Source organism: Montipora foliosa, chromosome 3, assembly GCF_036669935.1.
Source record: "Montipora foliosa isolate CH-2021 chromosome 3, ASM3666993v2, whole genome shotgun sequence".
NCBI classification, from domain to species: Eukaryota; Metazoa; Cnidaria; class Anthozoa; order Scleractinia; family Acroporidae; genus Montipora; species Montipora foliosa.
In genome coordinates, this window is record NC_090871.1 from 10,773,166 (window position 1) to 10,800,665 (window position 27,500).

The following is a 27,500-nucleotide window of genomic DNA, read 5'->3' on the forward strand; positions in this document are numbered from 1 at the left end:
TCGTTTAAGGACGGTGCCTACTAATTCAACAGTATTTTTGCGCGGTTTACTGAATATGCGGGAAAAGAAGATCTTAACAAGTGTTATTGAAATCCAAAAAGAAAATTGGGGGTAACCACGCATTTTTCGAAGATAATTAATCAACAATATTTGTAAAAAGCTTTAAAATACAAAGCAATGTATGGCGTTCTTTTCCAAATTGAAGCTAAATTCTCTGAAAAATGCATGTTTACCCCCAATTTTTTTTTGGATACAAAGAAAACTGGCTACGTTCTGTTATCTCTGCATAGTTTTGAACTTCGCAAAAATATCCCCATATTAATGAGCACCGCCGATAGGAAATCCGAGTATCTCGAGATGCGCAGAACGTATGCGCAATAATAATAGTAGGCACCGCGATTAAAGACGGTGCCTACTACTGTTATTGCGCATACGTTCTGCGCATCTCTAGATTACTTGGTTTTCCTATCGATCGCCGATGCATGCTTACTAATACAGGGATATTTTTGCGCAGTTTAAAATTATCCGGAGAAAGTAGATCTTCGCAAGTACTCTTGGTATCCAACAAGATAATTGGGGGTAACCAATTTCACTCTTTAGAGATAATGAGCTTCAATTTGGGAAAGAACGCCATACATTGCTTTGTATTTTAAAGCTTTTTACAAATATTGTTCATGAATTATCTTTGAAGAATGCGTGTTTACCCCCAATTTTCTTTTTGGATTTCAAGAACACTTGTTAAGATCTCCTTTCCTGCATAATCACAAATCAGGGCAAAAATACCTTTGACGGCTTCGCAGGTTAGTTTAACCGGAAGTGATCTTTTCATTGATCATCTTGTCAAATCATTTCCGGTTTTTCACTGTCACACAAGCCCCTGGACGCGACGGTAGACTCGCAGCTCTAACAAGGTGGTTCCTGATTGGTTATATTGTATCTTCGGTGGTATCGGTAGTAACCAATCCGAGATCAATAGAATGCTAGAAATGTCACACTGCGTTCCTGCTTCGTCACGCGGAACAACCACACATCGTAACATTGTTATAAATTACACGTCAAGGATTCGTGAATTTCAGTTTTTTTAAGTGAAGGTTTGGTGCGAAAGTTGCAAGACTTTGGTTTAGCGGAAGACTACGGAAGCGAGGTTGATGTGAAGGTGAGGTGAGAGCATAATTGTGTTGGACTATCTTTCGCGTTGTTCAAATTAGTATAAAACGTTGGACCAACTCAAAATTGAGGGCCACTTGTGAAGCACTAATACGCGAGTGACTTGGCGGCTCGACTCGCCAATCGGTCCCACTGTTTGAAGAATAAGTAAGATATACATGTATGTTTTATTGGCTCGGCCGCTCGAAGCACTTAGACTTGGGTGACTTGGCGGCTCGACTCGCCAATCGCTCCCACTGTTTGAAGAATAAGTAAGATATATGTTTTATTGGCTCGGCCGCTCGAGGGCTGTCAGTTTCAGTTGACTACAGAGCCACCGAGAATGTTGTGTAATACTTCTTTAGAAGTGGCCTTGTATTCGGTAGTTTATCCCAAAACTTTATTTTTGACCATATAGAATGTAAGCTTATAATTAACAGAATGTAAAAACGTGCTCTCACAACCGTAGATGGAAGAAAACAGTTGAATCCAGTTATAAACATCTGTCATTTAATAATATTTGTAGTACATCTGCCGATTCTAATGCAAACGAGCTATAAGATAGGATAAGAGCTTCAATGTGTTGAAGTCCCTAGCACACAATGTATACTAATTGGGGACACCTAACCTCAATTACTTATCTAATAATTATTATAATATATAGATAGGACCCTTCACGCGCTCTGATTGGTCAAAAACCCATGTTTTATCAGCGTATAAAATATAGTATAAAATATAGGAAAAGAGTGTTTTATTGTTTTCAGCCACATTGCTTCAAGCAAGAGAGATTTGCTTCAGCCAAGCAACGATCTATGAATTTGATGAAAATGAACACGAGGGTAGAAGAGACGCTCACATAGTTACAAGTGAACATTCTGATGATGGTGGTGATGAACCAAGAGCACCTGCAACTCGTTACTATCAGAGGCTGCAACGAGTGGAAGTTAATTGCCAACGTTCGAGCTAGAACGAGGGTTTGTTTTGTTCAAGCAACGGGTGTCATTTTTGTGAAACCGATCAACTTCAGGGCAAATGCTATTTTGCGAATCTTGCATCATTTCGACGCATAGTAAAGTTAACATGTTTTCGTGTCGAAAGTGGTATATGGTTCACAATAATATCGGTGTGTATTGTTCCTTTTGATCCAGATTGATTGACTGATGGCACCATCTACATCTACGTCATTCTTGCAATAATAGTGAAGTCAATAATTATTATACTATAATTAACAATAATTATTCACTGAGGTGAATAATTGTTGTAGTGATAACCACACCAGCTGAATAAAAAGTGAACCAAAAAACTCCATTGTTTTTGTAAATTATGTGGTCGGAAATTTTAAATCTTGCATGCCAGAATCCATTTGTTTTCACTTCAGCTACTCAGGGTTAAATTGTACTTGGCTAATCACCTCCGAGTTAGGCAATCAGCGCATGTGGAGAGCACTATTCAGTTTTGTGGTACATACCGTAGGGTACTAATTAACAAGCCAAATCAGAGGTGGCTAGTGGTGGATATTACCTTGCTGGTAAATATCAACCACTAGCCACCAACTCTACAGGTGAATAGTTGTTAAATTACTTTATACTAAAACAGTGAGATAATATAACATGAAAAGATGATTTTAACTAATGATTTATTATTATTTATTCCTGCAACAATAACAATCTTTTTGGGGGAAAATCCTGGACCAGTTACTCAGAGATGAATAGCAAAGCCTATTCTTTGTTTGAGTAACCAATCAGAGCATGCCTTCCATGCTATCCACTGTTTTAGTAGACACTAATACAGAATATTGGGCAAATGTTATTGGAGTACAAGAAAACAAACAGGAGCATGAGAATCATTGTGTGATGCATTAAACCAACCAGAAAAGTTATGAGTACAAAATTAAAGTATATACTCTTTTTTATATAAGAACGTCTAATTTTAGAGGCTGAACGTTCTTATAAATCTTAAATTTACGTGGTGTAGTTTTTCAAGAAATCAATGCAGACATGACCAGGAAACCTATCAAAGTGCTTGCTTTGATGGTGTTGAAGTTTAATATTTTGTAACGATAATTTATAAATGAGAACTGCTCATTATTATAAACTGAGATGTGTATCATGCAATAAGAAAACTATCATTATGTTATACAAAATATGCCCTTAAGTATTTGGGTTAATTTAAATTTCTGTACCTTTATTTTATGCTTTCATTTAAAACACTTGGCTTATCACCTCCGAGTTAGGCAATCAGTGCATGTGGAGATCACTATTCAGTTTCATGGTATATACTAATTAACAAGCCAAAGTGGACGTGGCAGTTTTAGTATATACTAATACAGAATATTGGGCAAATTAATGATGTCACATCTTGCCACTAATGAATAGCTGCAAAATGCTGTACAAAGTTGTAAAGGTAAAAAAAGAAGCTTTCTTTCAGATTTGAAAATGTGTTAATAACAATATTACAAATAATTTTACAAATTTTGGAATTTCAGCAAACCATGCAAAAGTAATTATATTCTTTATGTAAGTTAATTTTATGTGGTTGCATCCATTCTGTAGTTTGTGGGCAAATTACCCAAATAAATCACTATTATAGGACAATGTAACTTCATAGTTGTTTATGCATATAATTATATACATATATTATTCTTGAATGTATCCTACAGTTACATGATAATAGAAAACTTTATTGATCATTATTTATCCATAAACCTGTTTGTGCATGTCATGCATCACTGCAACTGTCATGGTAGTTTGAGAACAATTCTACCACTGCGAGCCCTATTTTTGCTAGCTATTAGGACAGTTCAGCACTTATCATTGTTTTGTAGGAAAGTAAATGAGTTTATATTAATAACTTCAATTGAAATAAGGAGAGATTTTTATAGTTCTTTGATTATTTGGAGTTGATATGATTTGACTTTAGATGCCCCCTATTTAGATGATATTGTTATTCTTTGACTAGTAGTATCTTTTTTTGGTTTTTTACATATACATACATATATATTTCCTTTTAGGCACTTTACTTTTAATAAGGAATCCCTTTATTCTGTACAGACTGACCGAATTACTCAGATATCACTGTTCATCTCTGTATTTTATTCATTTTATCGTAATCATTTGTGTAATTGTATTGAATAAATAAATAAATAAATTGCACAGTCAAACAGCAGACCTCTCATTAACTTCTTTTATTTGTCCAGCAGCACTTGTATATTTCACATAATTATTGTAGTCAGTGTTTGTAGAGATTGGTTAAAAATTACCACCCACAAGTATATACTTAATACCTTTTCAGGCCTACCCACAACAGCTGTCTGTCTTAGAAAATATGTGCTCCGTTTTCTTCTCAGAGGGTGGAGCCTTCCACAGAAGAGTTACAGAACCCAAACTTGCCTGGCCGGGAGAGTTTCGGATTGTGCACTACAACCTTTTCGGGTCGGGGAGAACCACAGCTGTTTCTGGGGGGAGCTATGGGCAAAAAAACACCTTTTTCACGAGTGTACAGCCTTCCCAGTTGTGCATCTTCCTGGTGGGCTCAGGGGGAACAGCTCATTCCAGGGGGAAGGGGTGGACTTCCCTGGAGGTGCCAGAGGCAAACCAAGGATACCAGGGGATGGCCCGTCTAATTGTGTATCTTCCTGGGCGGGTCTTGCTATATAGTAAAGGGCCTTCACTGGAACAGGAGCCCATTACCCAGAGCCATCTTCGATATTAACCCTCTGAGTCAACCTTTTCCTGTATCTCTCCATTTTTACAAGCACCTCGCAAGGGGGCTTCAGTGGGTGTTTTCACATATGTTCACAATGACCAATCATAAAAGACCTATGGTCAACCATTTTTTACGTCACGTACGTACATGTGTCACATAAGTCAAAATAATGTAGTTCTAAAAACAGAAAGATCGGGAAAGGCTGGACTCAAGCGTACAATGCAGATGGAAGTTCCAGGTAATGAGCTCCTGACTGGAAGAGTTAAAGCCAAACCAATGGCCCACTCAATTGCGCATCGTCCTAGCCGGTTCGCGGAGGGTACAGTTCAAATCGTGGGGAAGCTACAATAGGTACTAAAAACGTGTTTTGCTATTCAGTGAAGAGACTTCCCTGGGCATGCTGGAGCCAAACCAAGGTTACCATGGGATGTGCAAGAGGATTGCGCATCGCCCTGGCCCACTCAGGAGGGGGGAGCTCGTTCAGGGGGGAGGGGGGTGGGAGATATCTGCAAAAAAAACCACTTCTTCTATAGAGTGTAGAGCCTTCCCTGGAAGTACTGGAGCCAAGCCAATAGCAAGGCAGGATTTCCCAACCCATTCCGCATCTCCATGACCCATCCAAGTGGGCCGGTTATTTATTTATTTATTTTTTTTTGGGGGGAGGGGGGGGTTCTCGCATGTTAAAAGGACGAGTTTGGAGGACCACATAGAATGCACTCAAGCCACATACTTTGGGGCGTAGCATCGAGGGGTTTATTCGTCTTGGGGCGAAAGGGTGGCGTTCGGTGGGGCGAAGTGCCCTCTACTTGCATGTCAAGTGGGCGCTCGGGGGGGGGGGGGGGGGTAAAACCTTGGAATGTTATGAGGTTAAAACAACGCACAGGGCACCCAATAGCCAATAGACCGCAGGGTGCCCAAACTCCGTCACGTGATAGAACTCGTCAATACCTTTCCAACAATATATAATATTATGGGCTAACTTCACTTTTGACCTTTAGGGTTCACTTGGGCGGGTAAATCCAGTGAAAGTTTTACATCCACACAAGACCTGAGGCTCTCCTGAAGTTGAGAAGAAAAGTCCTCCGATGAATTTTAACACTAAACTTTGAGCTACGAAGGCGAAACTTGGCACGCACCTGCGGGGGGCCCTGAAGAGTCGTCACACGGAATTCGGGGGGGGGGGGGGGGGTAGGGTCAAATCCGGGGGGAGTTTTGCCCAAAAAACCGGGTTTTTCATTGGTATAGGTGCCTGTCTGCTAGAACGTGGGGCCTTCCCTGGGAGAGCTAAAGTGGCGCCGACCCCATGGTTAGGTTCCCCCCTCAATCAACAAAAGGAATGATGAAAACGTTAGCGCATCAAAACTTGATTTCGACCATTTCGAAACTTGTCGATCCCTCAAATTTGCCCATCATATAGATGTCAATAGCACGCGACTGACTAACCGCGATCAAATAACCATAAATCTACGATCTGAATTCAACATTAAAATAGTTTATTCACACCACACGTAAATAAAAAACAACAAATAAGTAGGACTTAAATAATGTACAATGCCCCTAGAAAACAATTAAAAAGCTAATCTAGGAGGAAAATAAAGACTTATGTATAACAAAGGAAAAAAGCCGATTCAGGGCGGCACAAATATAAGAATAAAAGACAGGCAACACACAAACTAAAACAACAACGCATAGCTCTAGACGAGATCACTTGAAATAATAAAATGGAGAGAAGAAAGATGAAGTATAAATAATAATAATAATAATAATAATGATGATGATGATGATGATGACTTTACTAACGTGTCAAATGAAGTCTAACAGGGAAGAATATCTACTGTTAATAGGGGACACCCAACTAAAATCTCTAACTAAATAGAAACAATACAAATACAAATAAGTTGCCATGCACCTAAAGAATACAAATAACTACAATTAAAATTAATAAAATCATTAATTACATAAGTAACACCCAAAAAATTAATATGACGTCATTAATGATAAATTTTCAAAACCAAAGCGGATTTTATGTAGACTCTAACACTATGTATTTAAGAAATCAAGTGAACTTTCCAACGGAGTCAGCTTCTCGTCATTAATATTTGATTTCCTCCAAAATCTCACGAGTAATTAAGCCGCAACATAATTATCTTTAAAAAGGACCACAAAGACGAATAGAAACTACGCAAATAGGTAAATAACACTGTACCAAAAAAGGCCTGCAATGAACTAGAAGTCCAAAATACACTATAGCAAGTCCGACCTCCATCATTTCGAGAGATCAAAACTCAAAACCCTTTATTTTATTTCAATACTCTAATTATTTTACAGAAATGATAAAATAACTGAAAGAAAGGCAATTAGACCAAATTGTATTTTCGATTTTTCCCACAAAAAAACTGCCCGGTAAATAACCTACTACAGTACGCGACTCCAACCATAGCGATCCAATAACTATAATTTTACGATCACAAATACGCCAGAGAACCGCTGAAAACACCCTGATTTCAATTTTATGCTCCTTCCTCAGTCAAAGAACTTATTAAAATAATGCCAATTTGGCCAAATTATATTTTCGATTTCTATTACAAATTTGCCGGTCATAAAACTGCCCGGTGAATAACGTACTATAGTACGCCACTCCAGCCATAGCGATCCAATAATTGTGCTTTTACGATCCAAAATACGCCAGAAAACCGCTAAAAACGCTCTGATTTCAATTTTATGCTCATTCCTCAGTAAGGGAACTTAAAAGAATGCCAATTTTGCCAAATTATATTTTCGATTTCTCCAACAAATTTGCCCGTCATAAAACTGCCCGGTGAATAACGTACTCTAGTACGCGACTCCAGCCATAGCGATCCAATAAAAGTGTATTTACGATGCGAAATACGCCAGAAAACCGCTGAAAACGCTCTGATTTCAATTTTATGCTCATTCCTCAGTAAGGGAACTTAAAAGAATGCCGATTTGGCCAAATTATATTTTCGATTTCTCCCACAAATTTGCCGGTCATAAAACTGCCCGGTGAATAACGTACTATAGTACGCCACTCCAGCCACAGCGATCCAATAAAAGTGCTTTTACGATCCGAAATACGCCAGAAAACCGCTAAAAACGCTCTGAGTTCAATTTTATTCTCATTCCTTAGTAATAGAACTGAAAAGAATGATAATTTGGCGAAATTGAATTATCGATTTTACGCACAAATTTGTTCGTCATAACTCGGCTCGGGGCCAAATACCCTGATATATTCGCAAAATTCTGACCTGAAACTGTGAGCTAAAAACGATGCAAGCTGGACTCAGTGGAACATTTTAGGAAATACATCCCTCCAATATGTTAAAATATGTTTATTTAAGCTAATTCTGCTAGCTAACTTAGTAAATGTATTTCAACTCAAATGTTGTGGAAATATTACTGTTCGTCGGGGATTAATTTCCCATTGGAATGTGTGCATATACTACATAGACTGTCTATATTTACCTATGTTATCCTGTAATACACTGTATTTGAATTAGAATACAAATGTCATTCATTTTTTACTCCCGATTTTCTCTTCGCTCGATAGGCCGCCATTATTGTCACATTTCCTGTACTATAGTACGTACTATAGCGGGTGATGCTCGCGTAATTTGGTGCACTTTCAGCGGGTATCACCCATAGGGGTTGTGTGAATCGGGTGGAGAATGACTAGTGTGCCATTCACTAGCTGTCGGAACACACGAAAAAGTGCCATGCATAAGGCATGAACTTCAGAAAACACAGTGGGAAGCAATAGACCATTTCCGAGTTCATGTCTGCCTCCTCTTCAACGCGAGTCTAAGTGCGAAGTTTTTGTGATGGTAATTAGTTCTACTTTACATATGAATGAAAACTAATTTTCATAACAAAAACTTCGCACTTAGACTCGCGTTGAAGAGGAGGCAGACATGAACTCGGAAATGGCCTATTGCACCGATAATTGTGTATGGTGTAAAAAGGTTCAATTATTTCCCAATTTTTTTGCCATGAGCTGTTATAGCATCAGTGCTGTTCGGAGAGGGTAGTATTCCAAGCAGTTTCTTACTGGAATCATTTTTACTCTATGTATCACAAGAGGAAAGGGGAACTGTTCCTATTGCACTGGGTGATAAATTTGATCCTAATGATGGGGACTTCTTGGATTTCCTGCTTAATTTTAAGTGTTTTGGTAAAGTAACTGCAGGGAACATTTCGCGAGTTGTTCATGAGTTAGCTCACCAGGAACTCCTGCAGAAGCCCAGGTACATTATTGATTGTTTTGTACCAATACTTTCAGTGTTAAGAGCACTCCCTGCCTTTCAAAACCTTCAAAGCTTGCAAGAGTTGTATCTTGAAAAGAAGCCAACCCCCAAGAAAATTATCAAGCTTCTTGATGCAAATCCACAGAATGAACCAGAGAGAATGGCTCTGGATCATCTTAAGAGATATATTAGGTCCCTGGATGGACAAGCTGTGTCTCAGTTTTTTTCATTTTTGACAGGGAGTAACGTTATTACATGTACATGAGAATCAATATTGGTTACATTCAGTATGCTTCAAGGGGCTGGGCGTAGACCAATAATTAGAACTTGTGGTCCCATAATTGAGCTGCCTTCCACATACCAGTCATATTCAGAACTTGCGGAAGAAATTAGTTTTCTCATAAATGAAAAGGGGGCTTGATCTTTCAATATTGTTTGATTTCTTTGGTTAAATTATAGTAGTTTTCACATTTAGCTATGTTGAATCAAAAGAACTGAGCGATATGTTATACAAATAACAACTTGCTTTTCTCAGGTATAGGTTTCCGTGTAGCATTCAGTTGTTTTTAGTTAATGTTTAAAATAATATTGTTGCTGTTCAATGTTTTAAGGCTGTACAAGAGACTTGGGAGTGTTAATTTTTGTTGCGTTCAAACAAGTCCATGTTGAAAAAAGATCACGTTGCAAAGTTAGGACTATTTAAATTTTATTACAGTTGCGACTACCAGCTTGTTTGGTTACATGTTAGAAAGCCTTTTGATAGGGGTGTAAAATTTTCCAGTTTAAAGACTACAAAATCTCAATATAATTTTTGTTAGCTGATCCCGTTTTTCCCCTGCCTACTTCAACGTTGATATACACAGCTACTAACAGTTGCCCAAATCTGACACAACATTGAATGGAGGGGATGGGGAAAGAAGGATAAGCTGCGATCTTGTAACGATGATTGTAGACCATTCATTAAGTGTTCCAACTAAATGTGTGCGGTATTGTAAGCAGCTATCCCTCTCCACCCCCCCCCCCCCCCCAAAAAAGAAAAGGATTGAAAAAACGTTTACCTTCCTTCGAGCTATGTCTAGACCTTGAGTCTGGTTTATTAATAAAATCGTCGTGCTTAAAAATAAGCGAATTGCGATATTCTTTTACAAAGATAAAACTAATTACATCGCGTTCAAAATGGACTGGGCCTTACAATAATAACAAGACAAAATACAAAAGATAAAAACCTAGAAACTAGAAATATATCAAGTTATACATTGAATTCCCATAAGTTCCTAAATTACATGCCATGAGCGTAAAGGCACATCGCCGGAAAAAAGCTTCGTTGAAAGCGTCCAGTTTTGCAACTTATAAAGGAGGTCTGTCTTTATTGCGAAGGGAGCGACCGTGCACCTGCAACCGAGTCGGTGGCACAAGATGGCAAAGACGGGACTCGGGCTCATTTATCTTTGTAAATACTTTGCTACACAAACCCATTCTTCTTGTGTGAAGTGATACACACCTGGTAGTAGCTAAGGCCTCTTGGTAGTGCAGTGCAGGAAAGATGATGCGCAGGGCCCGTTTCTGCACTAACTCGATGCCACACAGGACAACAGTATTCAAAACCTAATGAGCGCAAAATAAACCTTAAGTAGGTCGGGAGGTGGCACTCCGCCGCGTTCGAGGACACGAAGAATATGCAGCCTCTTTGACGCCGTAGCCACAACCTCGTTAATGTGCAAATTCCATTTGAGATTACTTTGAATTGTAACGCCCAATACGCATCTCAAGACATCTTCTTAATGTTTCGTATCATCTTATCGGTTATCCATTCAGTCTCAACATAACAACATAGTAGGGAAAGAATTTTAGAATGAAGTCTACTATCAGGGTCGTAACGAGGTATGGATCCGATATCAAAGGCCTGAAAAGGGCCGGGATCAGGGATCACAGCCCCGGGATCTGGAATCACAACGCGTGCTATCGGGATCAGCAGTGTTTTTCATGGAATCAGGAATCAGACATCAAATTTTTGCAGTTCAGGGATCCAAATTTTCATCGTTTTTCGGATCAGGAATCCAAATTTTGGGTAAAAGTATGGGATCAGTTATGGAAATTAAAATATACCTCGTTACGACCCTGTATTATGCGCTTACCGGTACTGGAACTCGGACCCTCTAGAAATATAGTTCTGTGTCTTCACCACTACGCTGAAACGACGAACATTCTTAACCAGCACATTTCTTTTCATAATTTACTTTTGTTTGATATCCATGTATAAGAACCAAAAATAATCCTAACCTGGCCCTAAGTTGGGTTAAAAGGGAAAAGGTTGTTCACTTCATCGGATTGCGTAAAACGCGGATCACCAATTCAATCTAAGTAAAATGGATTAAACCGGAGAACAGATTATACCGGCAACATACACTCTGACCAAATACGGATAATTGAGGCGGCCATTTTGACTTTGTTTATATTTGGCATTAACAAAAGAGTAACGTCAGACAAACAGTATTGGTTCCAGCAAAAATATAAATACAAGAAAGGGCAAATAAATAGAAAAAAATGGAGTCAAAATAGGGGGTGGCTAACCACCCTATCCATCTCTCCCCCAGGATCCGCCCTTTATCGGTTTTTTTATTCATACTTCTCCATTCATTCTCAACATTACAACAGGAAAGGGGAACAAAGAACTATACTATACAATTACCAGAACTCGAACTCGAACCCTCAAGATCTATAGTTCTATGCCTTCACCACTACACTACACTGACGAACAAGTTTAACCCGACTGTGTTCTTTTCATTATTTACTTGTAAACGGATTCAACCTGATAACGGATTCTTCGTTTACCGGCAAGATAAATACGTCCACTGTAAAAATTTCATTGGAAACAGGGGTTTAATCATTTTCATTGATGAGGGTGAAAATGTCATCTGTGTCCAACTGGACTATTTATTCTTAGTTTTATTTTTAGTTTTATAGCTGTTATTGTAATTTTTATTTTGTACATAGTTTTGATGATTGTAACTTGTTTTAGGTGTCCCCACTGAATTTGCAGCAATTGCAAACCTTTTGTTGACTCATAAATAAAGTTATCCATTTATTCAATCATTCACGCACTCACCCATTATTCATGTATTGTCGGGGTTATACGACTTTAAGAAGGGAGCTGCATTCGCATATTACAAACGCTGGCACTCGTTACACCAATTGAAGTGTTAAGGAGAAGACGAAGTATTTACTTACAGCAGAAAACAAGGTTACATCTAAATTATTAGGTAAATATATCCATTTAATGTTTCAAGAAAGAAAAGAGCTTCTTAGTATATCTTAATTCACAAATGTAATAAGCGCTATCAATTTTCCAATTACCTGTATGCAGATATGGTAAATGTCATTTTGTATTTTTATTAGTTAAGTAAGAGATAAGGCCCGAGAACGGAGGTATAAGCCATTACTTTTACACCAGAGGACGCCGCGCGAATGACCTCCCTCTCGATAGCGACGAAAATTACTTGAGCTTGGCTTTGTATTGGGTGTCAACACTCGACATCTGAATGGATCCAGTGTACATCGCTTGGCACAAATCTATCAAAAAGCGCAGTTTGTAATTTGACTGAAGGGAGTTGTTTTTGGCGCGTTTTCTTTGGCGGGTGTTATATTTTTGCGTTATATTTTTGTTTTTTATATGTGTACTATATTTTTTGAACCCTTTTTGCGGATAAGGATTCATCCGCAAAATCCCCAGAAATTAAAAGCCGCAACATTTTCATGCTACACGGTAGTTCATTTTAACAGGTAAGCTCTGTCCGTGTTTGTTATGGCATGTAGTGCTAGACATGCACATTACACTATGCAAACGACGATATACTCGCTTGTATCACCAAAATTGTAAATTAATTTCAACTTAAATTTGTACTTTTATTTTACCAAATACAGATTTCTACAGAAAAATAACATAAATAAATAGCACATGCATGTATAACAGCGGAAATTACACTTCATATTTGTTAAATACAATATTGGCATGATACACTCATTACTCCCTCTAACTCTTTTCAAGTACGATGTCCTATGACTATGTAGTTGTAAAAAGGAATGGAGGCATAAGATATCAAACATTTTTTAACTTTCGTTACCACTAAAAACTACTACTAAAAACTACGGAGGGTTGTCAACGGCTCATTTCCTTGCAGTATTTTCTTTCTTTTCAGTTGTAGAGAGAGGTTTTTAATCCAAACCAATTCACTCAAATATAAGGAAGGTCCCTCTTTGAATCTTTGGACAAAGAATTCAAAATGCCTCATGCGTGAATGAGCGACAGTGACGACAAATGACAAAATATAATTTAAGAAATGTTAAATCTTTCTGATCAAAATTAGTGCATAGAAAAGGTTGTAGGAAAGGATACATACGACTGGTATGGTATGAAATTGGCAGCCTGGCCACCCTCACCGCCTTAGGCACTTTGGCCACCCTCGCCACCTTGGCCACCCTTGCCACCCTCGCCACCCTTGCCACCCTCGCCACCTTGGCCACCCTCGCCACCTTGGCCACCCTCGCCACCCTCGCCACCTTGGCCACCCTTGCCACCCTCGCCACCCTTGCCACCTTGGCCACCCTCGCCACCTTGGCCACCCTCGCCACCTTGGCCACCCTTGCCACCCTCGCCACCCTCGCCACCCTCGCCACCCTTGCCACCCTCGCCACCTTGGCCACCCTCGCCACCTTGGCCACCCTCGCCACCTTGGCCACCCTCGCCACCCTCGCCACCTTGGCCACCCTCGCCACCTTGGCCACCCTTGCCACCTTGGCCACCCTCGCCACCTTGGCCACCCTTGCCACCTTGGCCATCCTTGCCACCTTGACCACCCTGGCAAGCTTGGCCACTCTTGGCACTCTGGCCCTCCTTATTTGGCTGGTTACCCTTGCTACCGTAACAGCCCTCCCTGAGTTGACTTGACCACGCTCCACCACATGTATAGCCTTAGCCACCGTCACCTCTCTTGCCTTAGAAGTGTTGGCCATTCGTACCTCCCTTATGGCCTACTTCCCCATGCACATGTACTAGTAAAACGCCTGAGACTTCTTGAACGTTAAGGGAGCATAATAAGCGTACCATTGCAGCTATAGCTAATGCTTCAAGGTGTAGTCGGTACCATGCAACGTAAAAAGGGCAGTAATGGTGGTCTTCAGATGTTCTTGTAGAGCTCATATAGTGATCCCTCTCGAAATACATGGTCCCTTTAAAAAACTTCACATTGTTCACTCAGTTGTTACATTTATGGCACCAGGACACTGTTGCTGAAGAGATTTGACTGAATGGTCGAATAGCAGTTCGCTCGATGACCATTTCAATTGAACTTAATCAGGCAAATTTCTAATTAACGCAATTCAAGCAGCTAACCAATCAGCTCCAACCTTGTTAGAGCTGCGAGGTGACCGACGCGAACCTGAAGAAATGGCGTCGAAAAGCAACCTCTCCGCTGTTTTACGCGAAGTGGATAGTCTTGTCTTGGTGAGATATGAATTTTCAACTTTTTGAGTTTCATTTGATCTTGGGAATCGTAGACAAACGCTGAGTTTTTCGGTTTGCAGGAAGAACGCCCTATCCCACAGCCTGGCAAGGGCGGTAGGTAGTCCGTCCACTTTTGTCCTTTTTCATCAGTGGGTGAATCATTTTCGAATCTAGTAGCTGTTTTGAAGAGTGATGTTTACACGTCAAGGAACCTTTCTCGTGCTCGAGTTCTCTTTAAGAGACTTGACTGATTAGAGTGTAATGTGAAGTGCTAGTTTTCTACTATACCCCTATGAACCATATGAACATTAGCCCTACTAATGGAATGGGCCTACACAAGGACAGAGAAAAACTCTGACCAGGGTGGGAACTAGCACTTCACATTCACTCTAATCAGTTAAGTCTGTTCAAATATAAGTGCTACACGGCCAACGTTTGCTAAAACGTAATCCTTCCTTCTCTTTATAAAGAGAGTTTTGCTTCGAATGCGATAAGTAAGCTTACGTAAATGTGGGATCTATCGTTTACGTTTTTATCAGGAGAACTTACCTAAAATCACTTCCTATAACTTAAGATATATGATACATCTAAACTTATTTGCGGAGGGAAACTCGTTGATTACTATTTAAAGTTTCTAAAACATTTTGAGGTTGTTGCGTCTGAAACAAGTAATCTATGAAGCTGATTTAGATATCGGTCATAGGGAGGTCACGGGTTCGAATCCTGTCGGAGCCAGCTGAATTTTCCAGGTGTCTATAACATGTACAATTGCTTAAATTGTCCAGATTAGTGCGATGATTGATCATTTCTCTCTTTATATTAATAAATACTGGCACCATTAGATATGGTATCTACATTTAACATTTAATGCAATTCTAGAGTTTTGATTGGCTTAGCCATTATGGTATATGAGTTGTTAGTATGTACTAAACAGTGGATAGCATTGAATGCGTGAGCTGATTGGCTACTCAAACTCCGGATATCCTTGCTATTCCCCTCCAAGCAACTTGTGCAGAATTTGCGCTGAAATGTAATCTTTGCAGGAATAAATGAGTTAAAATCATCTTTTTGTGCTACATTTAACAATAATTATTATTCTACTCGCGCTTGTTGGATAGAGATGATAGATAGCCAACGAGGTGCGTAGTGCCAAGTTGGCTATAATCATCTCATATCCAACAAGCGTGAGTGGAATAATTGTTTTATTAAAAACGCCCCCAAAATATAGAAAACTAGACTACAATAAAAATAAAAAGGCTCAAAAAATCATGCATATGCTTGCCGTGTTTGTAGATCATGGTATAATGGCTCATAACCCATAAAGGCTTAGCCAATCAAAACTCTCGAATTGCATTATCCAATGATCCAGTTTTTAATAATATACATTATTCACTAGCCACATCCACTTCGGTGAATAGTTGCTAATTATACCGTGCTCTACAAACATCAGTAACTGTATGCATCAGTTTTTTTTGTTTTTACAAAATAAAGTAGGTTAAGATTTACACAATTTGTGGGCATGAAAAAGAACATATTCCACTCTCACGTTTTGGATATGAGATGATTATTGCTATAACGAGGCATGTAGCCCCAAATAATTGACTATCTATCATCTCATGTCCAATGCGCACTTGTGAAATAATAATTATTGTCGTCACTTCAGGGTCAAACCAAGTTTTACCACCATCTATAATGCATCCATCTATAATGCATCCACCATAAAATGAAACTATTTATGTGTAATGTAGCTCTAGGTCTGTGTTTAATCATTTGTTTATGCCTGAGCACAGAGGTTCAAATTACCATGCATGCTGTGGGAATCTGTGGATCAGATGTGCATTATTGGAAAAAAGGAAGAATTGGAGATTTTATCCTCAAAGCACCCATGGTTTTGGGTCATGAATCAAGTGGTGTGGTGTCTGCATTGGGTGAGGGGGTTACGCACCTTAAAATTGGTAAGCACTCGAGAGTTGGCTCAGAGTTAAACAGCAGCCTTATGGTCATAAGAAAATTAATGTTGCTGATAGAAAATTATGATATGAATATTTGTGTCATTTGTTTGCCCAAAATAACATGATTTTTGGATTATTGTCCATGATAATAATAATAATAATAATAATAATAATAATAATAATAGTAATAGTAGTAGTAATAATAATAATATTAATATTAATATTAATATTAATATTAATAATAATAGAGCAGTTTTCAAATGAGTGTCGTAAAACCAAAATCAAAGTAATTACTTTGGCCAATCAAAAAGGACGGAGACAAATCCAGTAAACCAATCAAAGCTCGAAGTGCGGGAAAATGTGCATGCACGAGCCACAATTGGTTTTGGTTTCACTTCTGATTGGTTGAAAAAGTGGCGCGAGAACTTTGACCAATCAATGAGTGAAGTAATGCAAAACCAAAGTAATTCACTAATTACTTTTGACACTCAATTGAAAACCACTCTAATAATAATAATAACAACAACAGTAATAATAAGAACAATCATAAGGAAAAAAATAATGACTATGTTGGAAAAAGTGTTTAGACTTTGCTGTCTCCCAGAATAGACTGCTTCTGTCTTTAAATAGAAAATAATTACAAACCTTAACGTAGTCACGCAATTTTTTTCCAAGGAACTTTTGCAACCTTTACTGCTGGGGAACATTGTCCACATTGAAAAGATATAAATTAAATCAACAATGGCGACTGAGGGATATATGGAAAAAAATTGGAATGCTCCCTGCACGGGTCACACTAATGACCTGACAATGATATTATTATTATTATTTTGTTTGGATGGTCCTTCACTGAATTATAGGATACTTGACTTGTGGAAGTTTGGCTATTAGACAAGATACATCTTTTAAAATCACAGATCTCCAGAGATGGATCCTTAATTTAGGAAATATGGTTTATGATAATTTGAATGGAAAAGGTTTTATAATGTCATTAACCCTGTTAACCTGCATTTCAATTATTTCATTTTTTTAATGCAATGTAAGGGTTCGGTGTAGAGGGAGAGCAATAATAATAATAATTATTATTATTTAAATGGAACATCTACAGTCATGTGGAGATCTCAATTAGGACCAAAATCCCAACCCAACTTTTCGTTTCCTGTTCCCTTTTCAGGTGACAGAGTGGCTATTGAGCCTGGTTATGGGTGCCGTATGTGCAACTTTTGCAAGGGAGGTCGTTACAATTTGTGCCCATACATGAAGTTTGCTGCCACTCCTCCTATTGATGGTTCCCTTTGCCGATACTACGTACATCCTGCTGATTTCTGCTTCAAGTGAGTTCATTCTGTATTAATCCTTTACTCCTAAGATACCATTGTCCCTCATATAATTATCTGTGAGAAAAATCCTTTCAGACATATAAACATGTTCAAAGTCCATACAGTAGGTGTTAGTGACTTACTTTGGTTAATCGCTTGATTCAGATGAAACAAAGAGCATTGCAAAGTTCTATTTTCATAATATGGTTAATTAGTTTCATCAAAATTATTATGATCATAGTAAAATTTTAATCAATAAGTAGTGTCTGTTTTCTAGAAAAAATAATCCATCTTGGCATGTAATTTACTGGGATAAACGTTCACTATCCCTTCACCGCGCACCAGTGGCTCAGTTGGTTGAGCACCGGGCTGTCACGTGGGAGGTCGTGAGTTCAACTCTGGCCGGACCAACACTCAGGGTCTTTAAATAACTGAGGAGAAAGTGCGGCCTTTGTAATTACATCTGCAAATGGTTAGACTCTCTAGTCTTCTCGGATAAGGACGATAAGCCGGAGGTCCCGTCTCACAACCCTTCAATGTTCATAATCCTGTGAGATGTAAAAGAACCCGCACAGAGTAGGGCATGTAGTTCCCGGTGTTGTGGTCTGGTCTTTCTGGTCAGGATAGGGTATGGTGGAGCACCTCGCATAGGACCTCGAGTCCTGTTTGTGCTCCTTCCCTCTGGGCAGGGTTGCCCAGTAGAAGAGACAAACCAGATGTCTCGTAAAACTTCATTACAATAGCAAGAATATTGCACCATAATTTTAGACAAATTCCAGTCCTAACTGTAAAGTAGGACAATAATAATTATTGTTAACAGCTATTCATTGAAGTGGAGATGGCTAGTGGTGGATATATTTACTGAACTGCAAGCCACCACTAGATGCCGGCACTGAGGTGGATAGTTGTTTTAGTAAAAACAAATTAATCAGTGAGATAATATAGCACGAAAAGATAAATTTAAGTCATTTATTCCTGCAACGACTACAATATTTTGGGCATTACTAAACCACGAAACAGCGAAATGAAACTTTAAAACACCATGTATGACCCCACAATACATTGAATACTAACCGGTTGGATGTGACGTTGAATATCGTTGTAAGCCTAATTAGGCCTAAAACGTTATTGCTCCTAATTCATTGAGATTAAGATTAGGATTCAGATTAAGACTGACATTAGGAGCAATAACTTTTTAGGCCTAATTATGCCTAAAAAAATGTTTAATCTCAGTTAGTATTCAATGCATGGGGTCATACATGGTGTTTTGCTGCTTTCAAATTGTTTTGCTGTTTTGTTGTTTAGTAATGTCCCAATATTTTTGGGCACAATTCACACATGAGTTGCTCAGAGGTGAATAGCAAAGGATATGCAGAGTTTGTGTAGCCAATTAGTGCATGCCTTCAACAGTATCCACACTTACCTATCTACTGTTTTATAGTGTAATATTACACTAATAGTTATTATTTTTGTCACCTGAAGCTACTCTAGTGGGGAATCTCCCATTAGACTCAGACTGTAAGTTGTAGCTCAGTGGCAGAGCATTTGAACTAGTGCTGGTAATTTATTGGAATGTTGTAGGGTCGACTCCTGCAAAGAAGCACTCTGATTAATTTTTTTCTGAGTATCCTTGGGACACCGTAAAAAAAACTGTTATAATGGCATAAATGGTAAACTGAAAAAATAGGGTTAAAGGTACGTAACAAAGTGGCAATTTGTACAGGACCTGTACACCAACCTATTCATACGTTAGTCTTCTTAGAATAATTATTACAGGTTCAATAACACTCAGAAAGTCTTGCCTCATCTCTAATTCTTTTACATATAGTTAAGCTAGCAAACAACGGCATTGATGCCTGTTTAATTTTACGAAATACTTCCTTCATTTAGTGCCACCAGCCATCTGACCTGCCTTGTGTTTCTTTCATTTAAGTCTAAGCACCCATTTCAAATAGTGCTGATAGACATTAGTTAAGTCTAAGCACAAATTTTAAAATGGTTAGCTTTCAATAATTGCGTGGCTATGTCATTAAAGGTTAGGGTGAGAACCTGTAATAATCATTCTAAGAAGACTCCTTATGAATATTCAATATAGGTTGGTGTACGGGTCCCGTATGAATAGCCACTGCCTAAATGTAATTTAACTTAGTTAACAACTAGGAGCAAGTGTACTCAGTGCTTGGCATGAAGTTGGTGTTAATGGGTTTGAGGCGTGGTCTACTGATGGCCCATCATAATGCGTTCTGGTGTTTTTGGGTGTTGCGTTACTGTTCTGGGCGTGATGTCAGGATGTTGCGGCGTTCACTGGGTCAGCGGTATTCTGATGCTGTCTATGTGTGAGTATTCGCATGTGCTCATAGTTTTACACAATGTACTCTGCTTAGCATTCAGGTGTGCAGCTCACATTTTCTTGTGTACCTGCCCTCCTCTCTCCTCCTCTCTATTCTTTTTATATACATCTAGTATGTAGTAGGTTCTCAACTGTTCTCTCTGCTCACTGTGCTGGTTGGTAGGGCTGTGTGGCTGGGTGTGGCAGGCAGGGCTCATGGCTAGGTTGCAGGTAGTGCAGGATCTTGGGTGTTGACTACCTACTTGGTTTTGTAGTCAGTGGTTCTAGCCCACCCATTCCTGTGCACCCAATCACTATGTGCAACTAGGGCCTTAAATTCACTCAAACTAATGGCTAATGCTCAAAATTTCAGCTTTTCTAATCTCTTTATGCTGTCAATTTACTGTAATTATTTTAATCATCAATTCAACTTGGGGTGCAGCGATGGTGCAGTGGTGAAAGTACTTTTCCTCCCACCATTGTGGCCCGGGTTCAGTTCCCAGACTCTGCGTCATATGTGGGTTGAGTTTGCTGGTTCTCTATAACTCTGCACTGCAAGGTTTTCTCTGGGTACTCCGGTTTCCCCTCTCCTGAAAAACCAAAATTTGACTTAATTTGCATTAATAATAAGTAATATTGCTAATTTCAGTTTACAGTGTCCCCAATAATAATTTATTATTAGTGCTCCAGCACTACAACAACTTAAATAAAGTTTGTTTCCTTGTTCAACCAATAATCTTAAGAAACTACAGCTGTAACCCCATTACCAAAGACTATCAACAAAAAGAACTCAAAACAGTAATTTTGGTTCTTTTGGCTACAATTCATATAATTTGTTTATTTCTTTAATTTGTAGACTTCCTGATCATGTTTCCTTTGAAGAAGGAGCTCTCCTTGAACCATTGTCAGTCGCAGTGCATGCTTGTCATAGAGCAGGAGTTTCTATGGGGAGCAATGTCTTAATTTGTGGAGCAGGTATGAAGAGGTTGTAAAGAACTTAACCATTTCAAGTCTATCTCCAAAACTCTCATAACATATTTAGATTAGTACAATGTCATGTAGGTGGTGTCTGAGTAATATACCATGAACTGTTACAAAGTGTTTAGCAACAAATGATAGCAACAAGGGAAGGTTTTGGATCACCTTTTGCCCTGCCAGAATGCAGAAAATCATCTTTTGTACGGGAATGCTTGCTATGCAGGTAACTTAGCACAAGTTGTATTAATGCATGTAATTATTGACATCTTATTTTGGCTTTGCAGGTCCCATTGGTCTTGTTAACCTTATGACAGCCAAGGCCTGTGGTGCAAGTAAAGTTGCCATTACTGGTAGGTGGTGTTATGATAATAATAATAATAATAATAATAATAATAATAATAATTTATTATTATTATTATTATTATTATTATTATTATTATTATTATTATTATTATTATTATTATTATTATTATTATAGCAATAAGAATAGAACAGTGCAAGAGATACCATAACAGGCTGGCAGAGCTAGTCGTAGCAAAGAAAGGAGAGGACTATGCCACCACCGTCTCTTGGATACGTTCTAAAGTCTCCTTTGCCATCCTTAGATCGGCTCTACTCTGTCTTAGAGGGTCAAGAACAGCTAAAAGAACAATAATTATTAAAAGTAATGTTCAAGAAGTGGACTTTGAATTAGATAGATGCCTTGCCAAAATCTAGGTCCTATAATTTTTATATATACATTTTTATATAATATAGTTTTTTGTGGTTTATCTCATCGTTTTTTGTTTTTTTCAGAATACTATTTATTGTAAATATTCCATTTCTTTTAGCCTTCTTAATCTTGTAAGTAATTATTGTAAAGTTTTAATAAATTATTATTAAACTGTATCATTATCATTATTATTATTAAGTGGAAGCTAAAAGAAAATTAAAATTCAATTTTTATTAAGTTGCAACCTCAAACACAAAGCATTGAAGCCAGGCCTTTTTTCTTTGTTGATGTAAGTTTAGACCAAATGTTTGGACAAAATTTAGTAGGAACCCCAAACACTTAATTTAATATTTACCGTATTTACCTCAGATATCGATGAAGGTCGCCTAAATAAAGCTAAGGAACTTGGAGCTGACTTCACCATCAAGGTGGATACAACCAAAGACAGTCGTGACTTGGCTGATAAAATAATTGACAGCATGGGGCCAGCTGACCAAACTATTGAGTGCAGTGGTGCTGAATCCAGCTTTCATGCAGCAATTTATGTTAGTCAAATTATTGTCAATTACCTTTATTGTAAATTCAGCAGCTCTAGTCTTGTAAACATGTACTTTCCACATAAACCTTAGTAATTTTTGGTCTTTAAAATATGTGATGTACCGTGTTTGAGATGGTTTGGCGAGACTTGGTCTGTAGTACCGGTATGTTCACATACTGAAGTAGCATTCTGAGGCTATAGGTTTAAATCCCTGGCCACATTACATCTTTCATCTTGTCCTGAGTTGTCTGGAATTCAATCCCTTTGTGCTTTGTAAATACTGCAGCCATCTGGGTGTCTGTTTGTTTATCTCTTTCACTCCTGATTTGGCCCCCATTCAGGAGCTATAAGTGTAAGAGTTAGAAGAGGAAGGGTTTTAGGGGCTGGACCCCATTGACAAGTATGAATAACACTCTTGGAGTGAAAGGGTTATTATATAAATTATACATGTATGCACTGACTCTTTTTACTTGGTTGATTTCAGGCAACTAAATCTGGAGGCACACTGGTGGTGGTTGGAATGGGCAAGCCAGTGGTCAATTTTCCCATTGTGGATGCACTAGTCAGGGAAGTTGACATCAGAGGAATTTTTAGATATGTGAACTGGTGAGCTGAAAACAGGGACTGTCTTTGAAACTCTGGTGCACGATATATAGTGGATGATAGTCCATGATATTTTTGTGGAGGGGACATACCGGTAGTTTTTGACCCATTCACGCCTCAGGGACCCCAGGGCACCGGTTGACGGGTGAAATAATCTGGTGTCAGACAGAGTAAAATCTGTTAAGTCTCAGTCCCAGGTGTCAATGGGTTAAAATTATTGCAATCTGGTTTTACCGTCACAGCGCTTGCTTAATGCTTAAAAGTTAATGATAATATAGACAGGGCTTGTTGTAGTTTTGTCGATAAACGATGCAAGAGAAACTAAGATGGAAAGAACAAACTCTTGACTTCAATGTAAAAAGCCAACATGGCTACCCAGCACGAGGTTCTAACTGAGTAGATCATGTGATACGACATAGAATGTCCATAGGTGAATCCAACATGTATACAACAAGTCACGAAACGTCCAAAACTACAAAACACACTTAGACGGCTAATAATACAACATGTCACCTTTCAAGACGGTTTTAGAGCCAAAGTATTAGCATGCAAAGTAACTGAAGTCTTAAATTTTCCAAAAAGTGAGATGTTTGCTGGAGATTGCACCAGAGGTACAAATGTTCTGTGTTTCTTGTGCTGGAGGCGCCAAACAATTCTAGGGGAGTCCCCCGGAAAATTTTTGAAATTTGCACTTCTTAAATCGCTGGAAATGCACCGTTGAGTCCGCCATTTTGGTTTTTCATGCTGCTTGCTAAGAGAACCCATGTCATTGAGGTCAGCCTGAGCTAACATATCGGCCCATACTTCATTATATTAATGGGTTAAAGTCCTGAAGAAACAAGAAAGTTGGTGGAACATTGCCCAAAGTTCTTTGCTGAGATTGGAATGAATTCGGAATTCATGAGCACTTCTAGATCTGAGAGCTTAAAAGGTAGAGAAATGCATGAGAAATGTTTGTGTTGGCATGCGCTTGCATCGAAATGCATGAGACTGACGCTCAATGGGTGAGACTTGAGAGCTCTGTATAGACAAGCTTCATCAAGTATCGGTCACTTGGAACTTTGTTCAATTTTTTTTTGTTAATTTATTGTCTTTGAATTTTTTCCATTCAACCACTAGTATCATGGACGATGACTGAGTTGTTTTCTTTCATCCATTCCCTTTTTGGACACCTTTCATGTCTAATCGAACATTCAGACACACCATTCTTTTTCTAACAAACTGAGTCAAGTCAAACTTTATCTATACCCACCAATAAACCTCCAGGGAATATAAAAGATAATAAATTATTAACCTACCATGATGTTTAAAACATTGAAAGAACGTAGTACAAAAATTGCAACAAAAAGTAGCGTTACTCTACAAACCACACTAACAAAAAATAGTAGTTAAAGGAAAAACTCTGCTTTAAAAGGATGCAGCGTTATGGGCAGTCATAATAGTGAAATCAGAGCTTCAAACAAATGCTCGCATGTGGTTCCATGCAAGCTTAAGCATAGTAACATGATTGTGAGCAAGTAACGACTGTGTCGATTAGCTTGTTTGTGATAGGTTGAAAAAATGACTCAGGCATAGTGATGCTAACCATTTATCAATATTCATAATTTCTTTCAACTCTCAAAAAAATATTGAAAAGCTACAGGACTGACTTTCATCGTGTCTTTTGTGTCATCTTTTATAATAGTTATCCCAAAGCCCTGGCACTTGTTGCTTCTGGAGCAGTTAAAGTCAAACCTCTTGTCACTCATCACTTCAAACTTGAGAAGTCACTTGATGCTTTTGAAACATCCAGGACTGGTGCTGGTGGAGCTATCAAAGTCATGATTCACTGCAACGAGGGATATCAGAATTGAGGACCTGATACAACACACACACAAAAAAGATAATACTACATAGTGCCTTTTTTACTATGGCATCTGTGACTGATTTGATTCAAAACAAATGATAACCTTTGAGAAAACTTGCCTGCAGGAAATGCTCAAAAATGAGATCCCTGTGAATTTCCAGTAAATGATTCAGCTGTCTATTCATCACTGACTGCCTCCCAAAGGAACGGGAAACTTCTTACTAAATTATCGCATCTCTTGGGAGGTGCCAAGTGACGGCGGTCACCTGAATTCGTGAGCTTACATGTCTCCCATTTGACTGAAGTAAAGGAAATCAAAATTACATCTTCAGAAGCAAGTTATACATTGGACATTTTTGGCCAAAAGAGGAAATATTTTAGGGGAAGCTGTGTGCAGGCTTAAATTCCAGCAGTTAATAGTTAATAGGAAATGGTGGCAATGCAAGATCTCAATAACTTTTGTGGTGGAGGGTTTGAGGGCAAAATATATATACCGGTATATATATTTTTTGCAATTTGCTACTCATTATTGTTTGTGTTAGTAATACTAGCTTAGACTGTTGATAAGCTGTATCTCATCTCCCATGAATCTCATACTCCATAAGATTTTGATAATTATATCATAAATAACTGCCAGTCTCATTTGCTGGAAAGATAAAGACATGTCTCAACACTAGGAGCCAGTTGTTCAAAGCCTGATTTAGCTAATCCTGCATTAGTGGGATGCTTCCTTTCAGTTTATTTACAGATCAAAAGTGTTTCTGCAAGATACTTAGCCTTCAATTTTGAGTTATACTCTTTTGTTTTCCTCCAGCATAAAATTAGATTGTTATGCTGTAAATGCTTTTTTGGTGGGTGAAACTCAAACCTTGGTTGATTAGATTGGATTAGTGTTAGTGTTGGTGTTAGGCCCAGGAACTCAATGCCTCATGCTTGGCAAACACTGTGTTTGGCTTTGATGTCCCATTGAGTCTTATCAAGACCCTGGGCACTGGTATGGCCTGGGCTTGAATCTGTGACCTCTGGCCATTGTGGTTGTCAGATAGTCAAACAACGTGACAGCAGTTGATACTCTATGTACATATATCAATAACAGTAAAAACTCTGGTTAATTACTCTGAAACCGCTTCTTAAAGGTTGTGGTTGCCTCCACCAGTATGACCAAATCCTGGTTGACTGCTTTTCACAAGAACATTTTCTGTCTACTCTCGTTGTCAAGTCCTTATCTGGATCATTCATTCCATGTGGTGGGGACCAACAAGGGAGCTCCTTTCATCACCATCCACAATAATATTAAATGAGGAACTCCATTAAATTTTGTTTTTTAATCTTTCTTTCTTCATGCTTATATTTAAATTATTGTTTAAAAAATGCTGATGATGAAAAATAAATCAAACATGAACCTAGTGTTCTCAACTTTGCTTCCTCATAAAGTTTGGATTTCCTTTGCATCACAACCTTTGGGTTAACAACTGTGGGCATGTTTGTACATTGGTTGGCACAAGCAGCTGTAGTAGTGTCTGTTAGACTGGCAAAATGAAGAGCAGGGGCTACTTAATTAATAGAGGTTGGGCAACCATTTCAAGTTATCTGACTTAAAAAGGGGAAATTATTTGGAACAGACTGAAAGTAGTCTCTAATTTTGGTGAACTAGTACAGGCTGGAGAATGTTTGGGTGTGCTGTGCAAAATTTGGAAGACATGCATCATGAGGTGGGTGCTCTGCTGGCAACACACATCTTCCAAATTTCCAAATTATATCTCTCCCACCCCTTACTCACTGGAATTATACTAGTGACCACAAGCAGTTGTTTGGAAAAGTGAGTTAAAGCAGGTAGCCATGATTTGAGGAAATTATCATGATATTAACAGTTGTTGAGCTAAATGCATTTCATCCAAATGCGAAGGGCCAGCTCACTCAAGATCTCCCTCAAGGAAACTGAAGTCTATTTAACAAATAGAAAGTGGTTCAGCTTTGTCTGTACTCTTATCGACAACAATATTCATCATCACACTGGTCAAAATGTTGTGGAATCATGAGGCGCATCCAAAGTAAGGGTTTATTTCAGAGCATGACCACAATCACGATACAATTAAATGAAGGAGCAAGCATTATCTATAACTTTCTCACAATATGATTGGTTTATTTCCTAAAATGAGCATTCCTGATTGGATATTACATTGCGTGACAAATTGAGATGAGCATGACATGAGCAGCATTGTTTAAACTCTTTTATATAATAAACGAAGTTATTCTCACATTTTGATTGGTTCTTGCCTATGATCTATTAGAGGACAGACGCACGATTGACGTCCCCATCAGCTTTTATGCGAATAAAGTTTAATTATTTATAATATAAAATAAATAGATTCCATGTTGCCGTGCGTCTTGTTCAGTAATAGATCACAGAAGACGTCAAAATGTGGTAAGAACAGTGACACACTCAGCTATTTTGTTCTCACCACATTTTGACGTCATCTATGATCTATTACTGAACAGACAAAAGGCAACATGAGGAATCTATTTGTTAAATTGACAATGGCAAATTAGCCAATCAGATTGCAAGATTAAACGCAATTGTGTTAAAATATTGTTTTAAAGACGGGAAAA

At 38.4% G+C, this 27,500-nt stretch overlaps 3 protein-coding genes across 3 annotated transcripts in view; 1 reads left to right on the plus strand and 2 right to left on the minus strand.

The window, feature by feature from the left end:
• Nucleotides 1-13,554: 13,554 nt before the first annotated feature.
• LOC137995244 (uncharacterized PE-PGRS family protein PE_PGRS20-like) lies at nucleotides 13,555-14,334 on the minus strand. The gene is made up of 2 exons (XM_068840817.1): nucleotides 14,255-14,334; nucleotides 13,555-14,044 (listed from the first exon to the last, which is right to left on the minus strand). The coding sequence occupies exons 1-2, from the start codon at nucleotides 14,332-14,334 to the stop codon at nucleotides 13,555-13,557; spliced, it is 570 nt and encodes a 189-aa protein (XP_068696918.1).
• Nucleotides 14,335-14,533: 199 nt separating this feature from the next.
• LOC137996745 (sorbitol dehydrogenase-like) lies at nucleotides 14,534-26,297 on the plus strand. The gene is made up of 9 exons (XM_068842304.1): nucleotides 14,534-14,613; nucleotides 14,694-14,727; nucleotides 16,404-16,568; nucleotides 17,740-17,899; nucleotides 21,070-21,188; nucleotides 21,476-21,541; nucleotides 22,273-22,448; nucleotides 22,926-23,047; nucleotides 24,729-26,297. Exons 1-9 carry the CDS (start codon nucleotides 14,557-14,559, stop codon nucleotides 24,895-24,897), a joined length of 1,068 nt encoding a protein of 355 aa, XP_068698405.1. The 5' UTR covers nucleotides 14,534-14,556; the 3' UTR covers nucleotides 24,898-26,297.
• LOC137996741 (uncharacterized) overlaps nucleotides 19,888-27,500 on the minus strand; it is a 20,334-nt gene continuing 12,721 nt past the window's right edge. The window contains exon 2 of the mRNA XM_068842299.1: nucleotides 19,888-20,803. The gene's annotated coding sequence lies outside the window, so the exon portion shown is untranslated. The remainder of the gene's footprint in view (nucleotides 20,804-27,500) is intronic.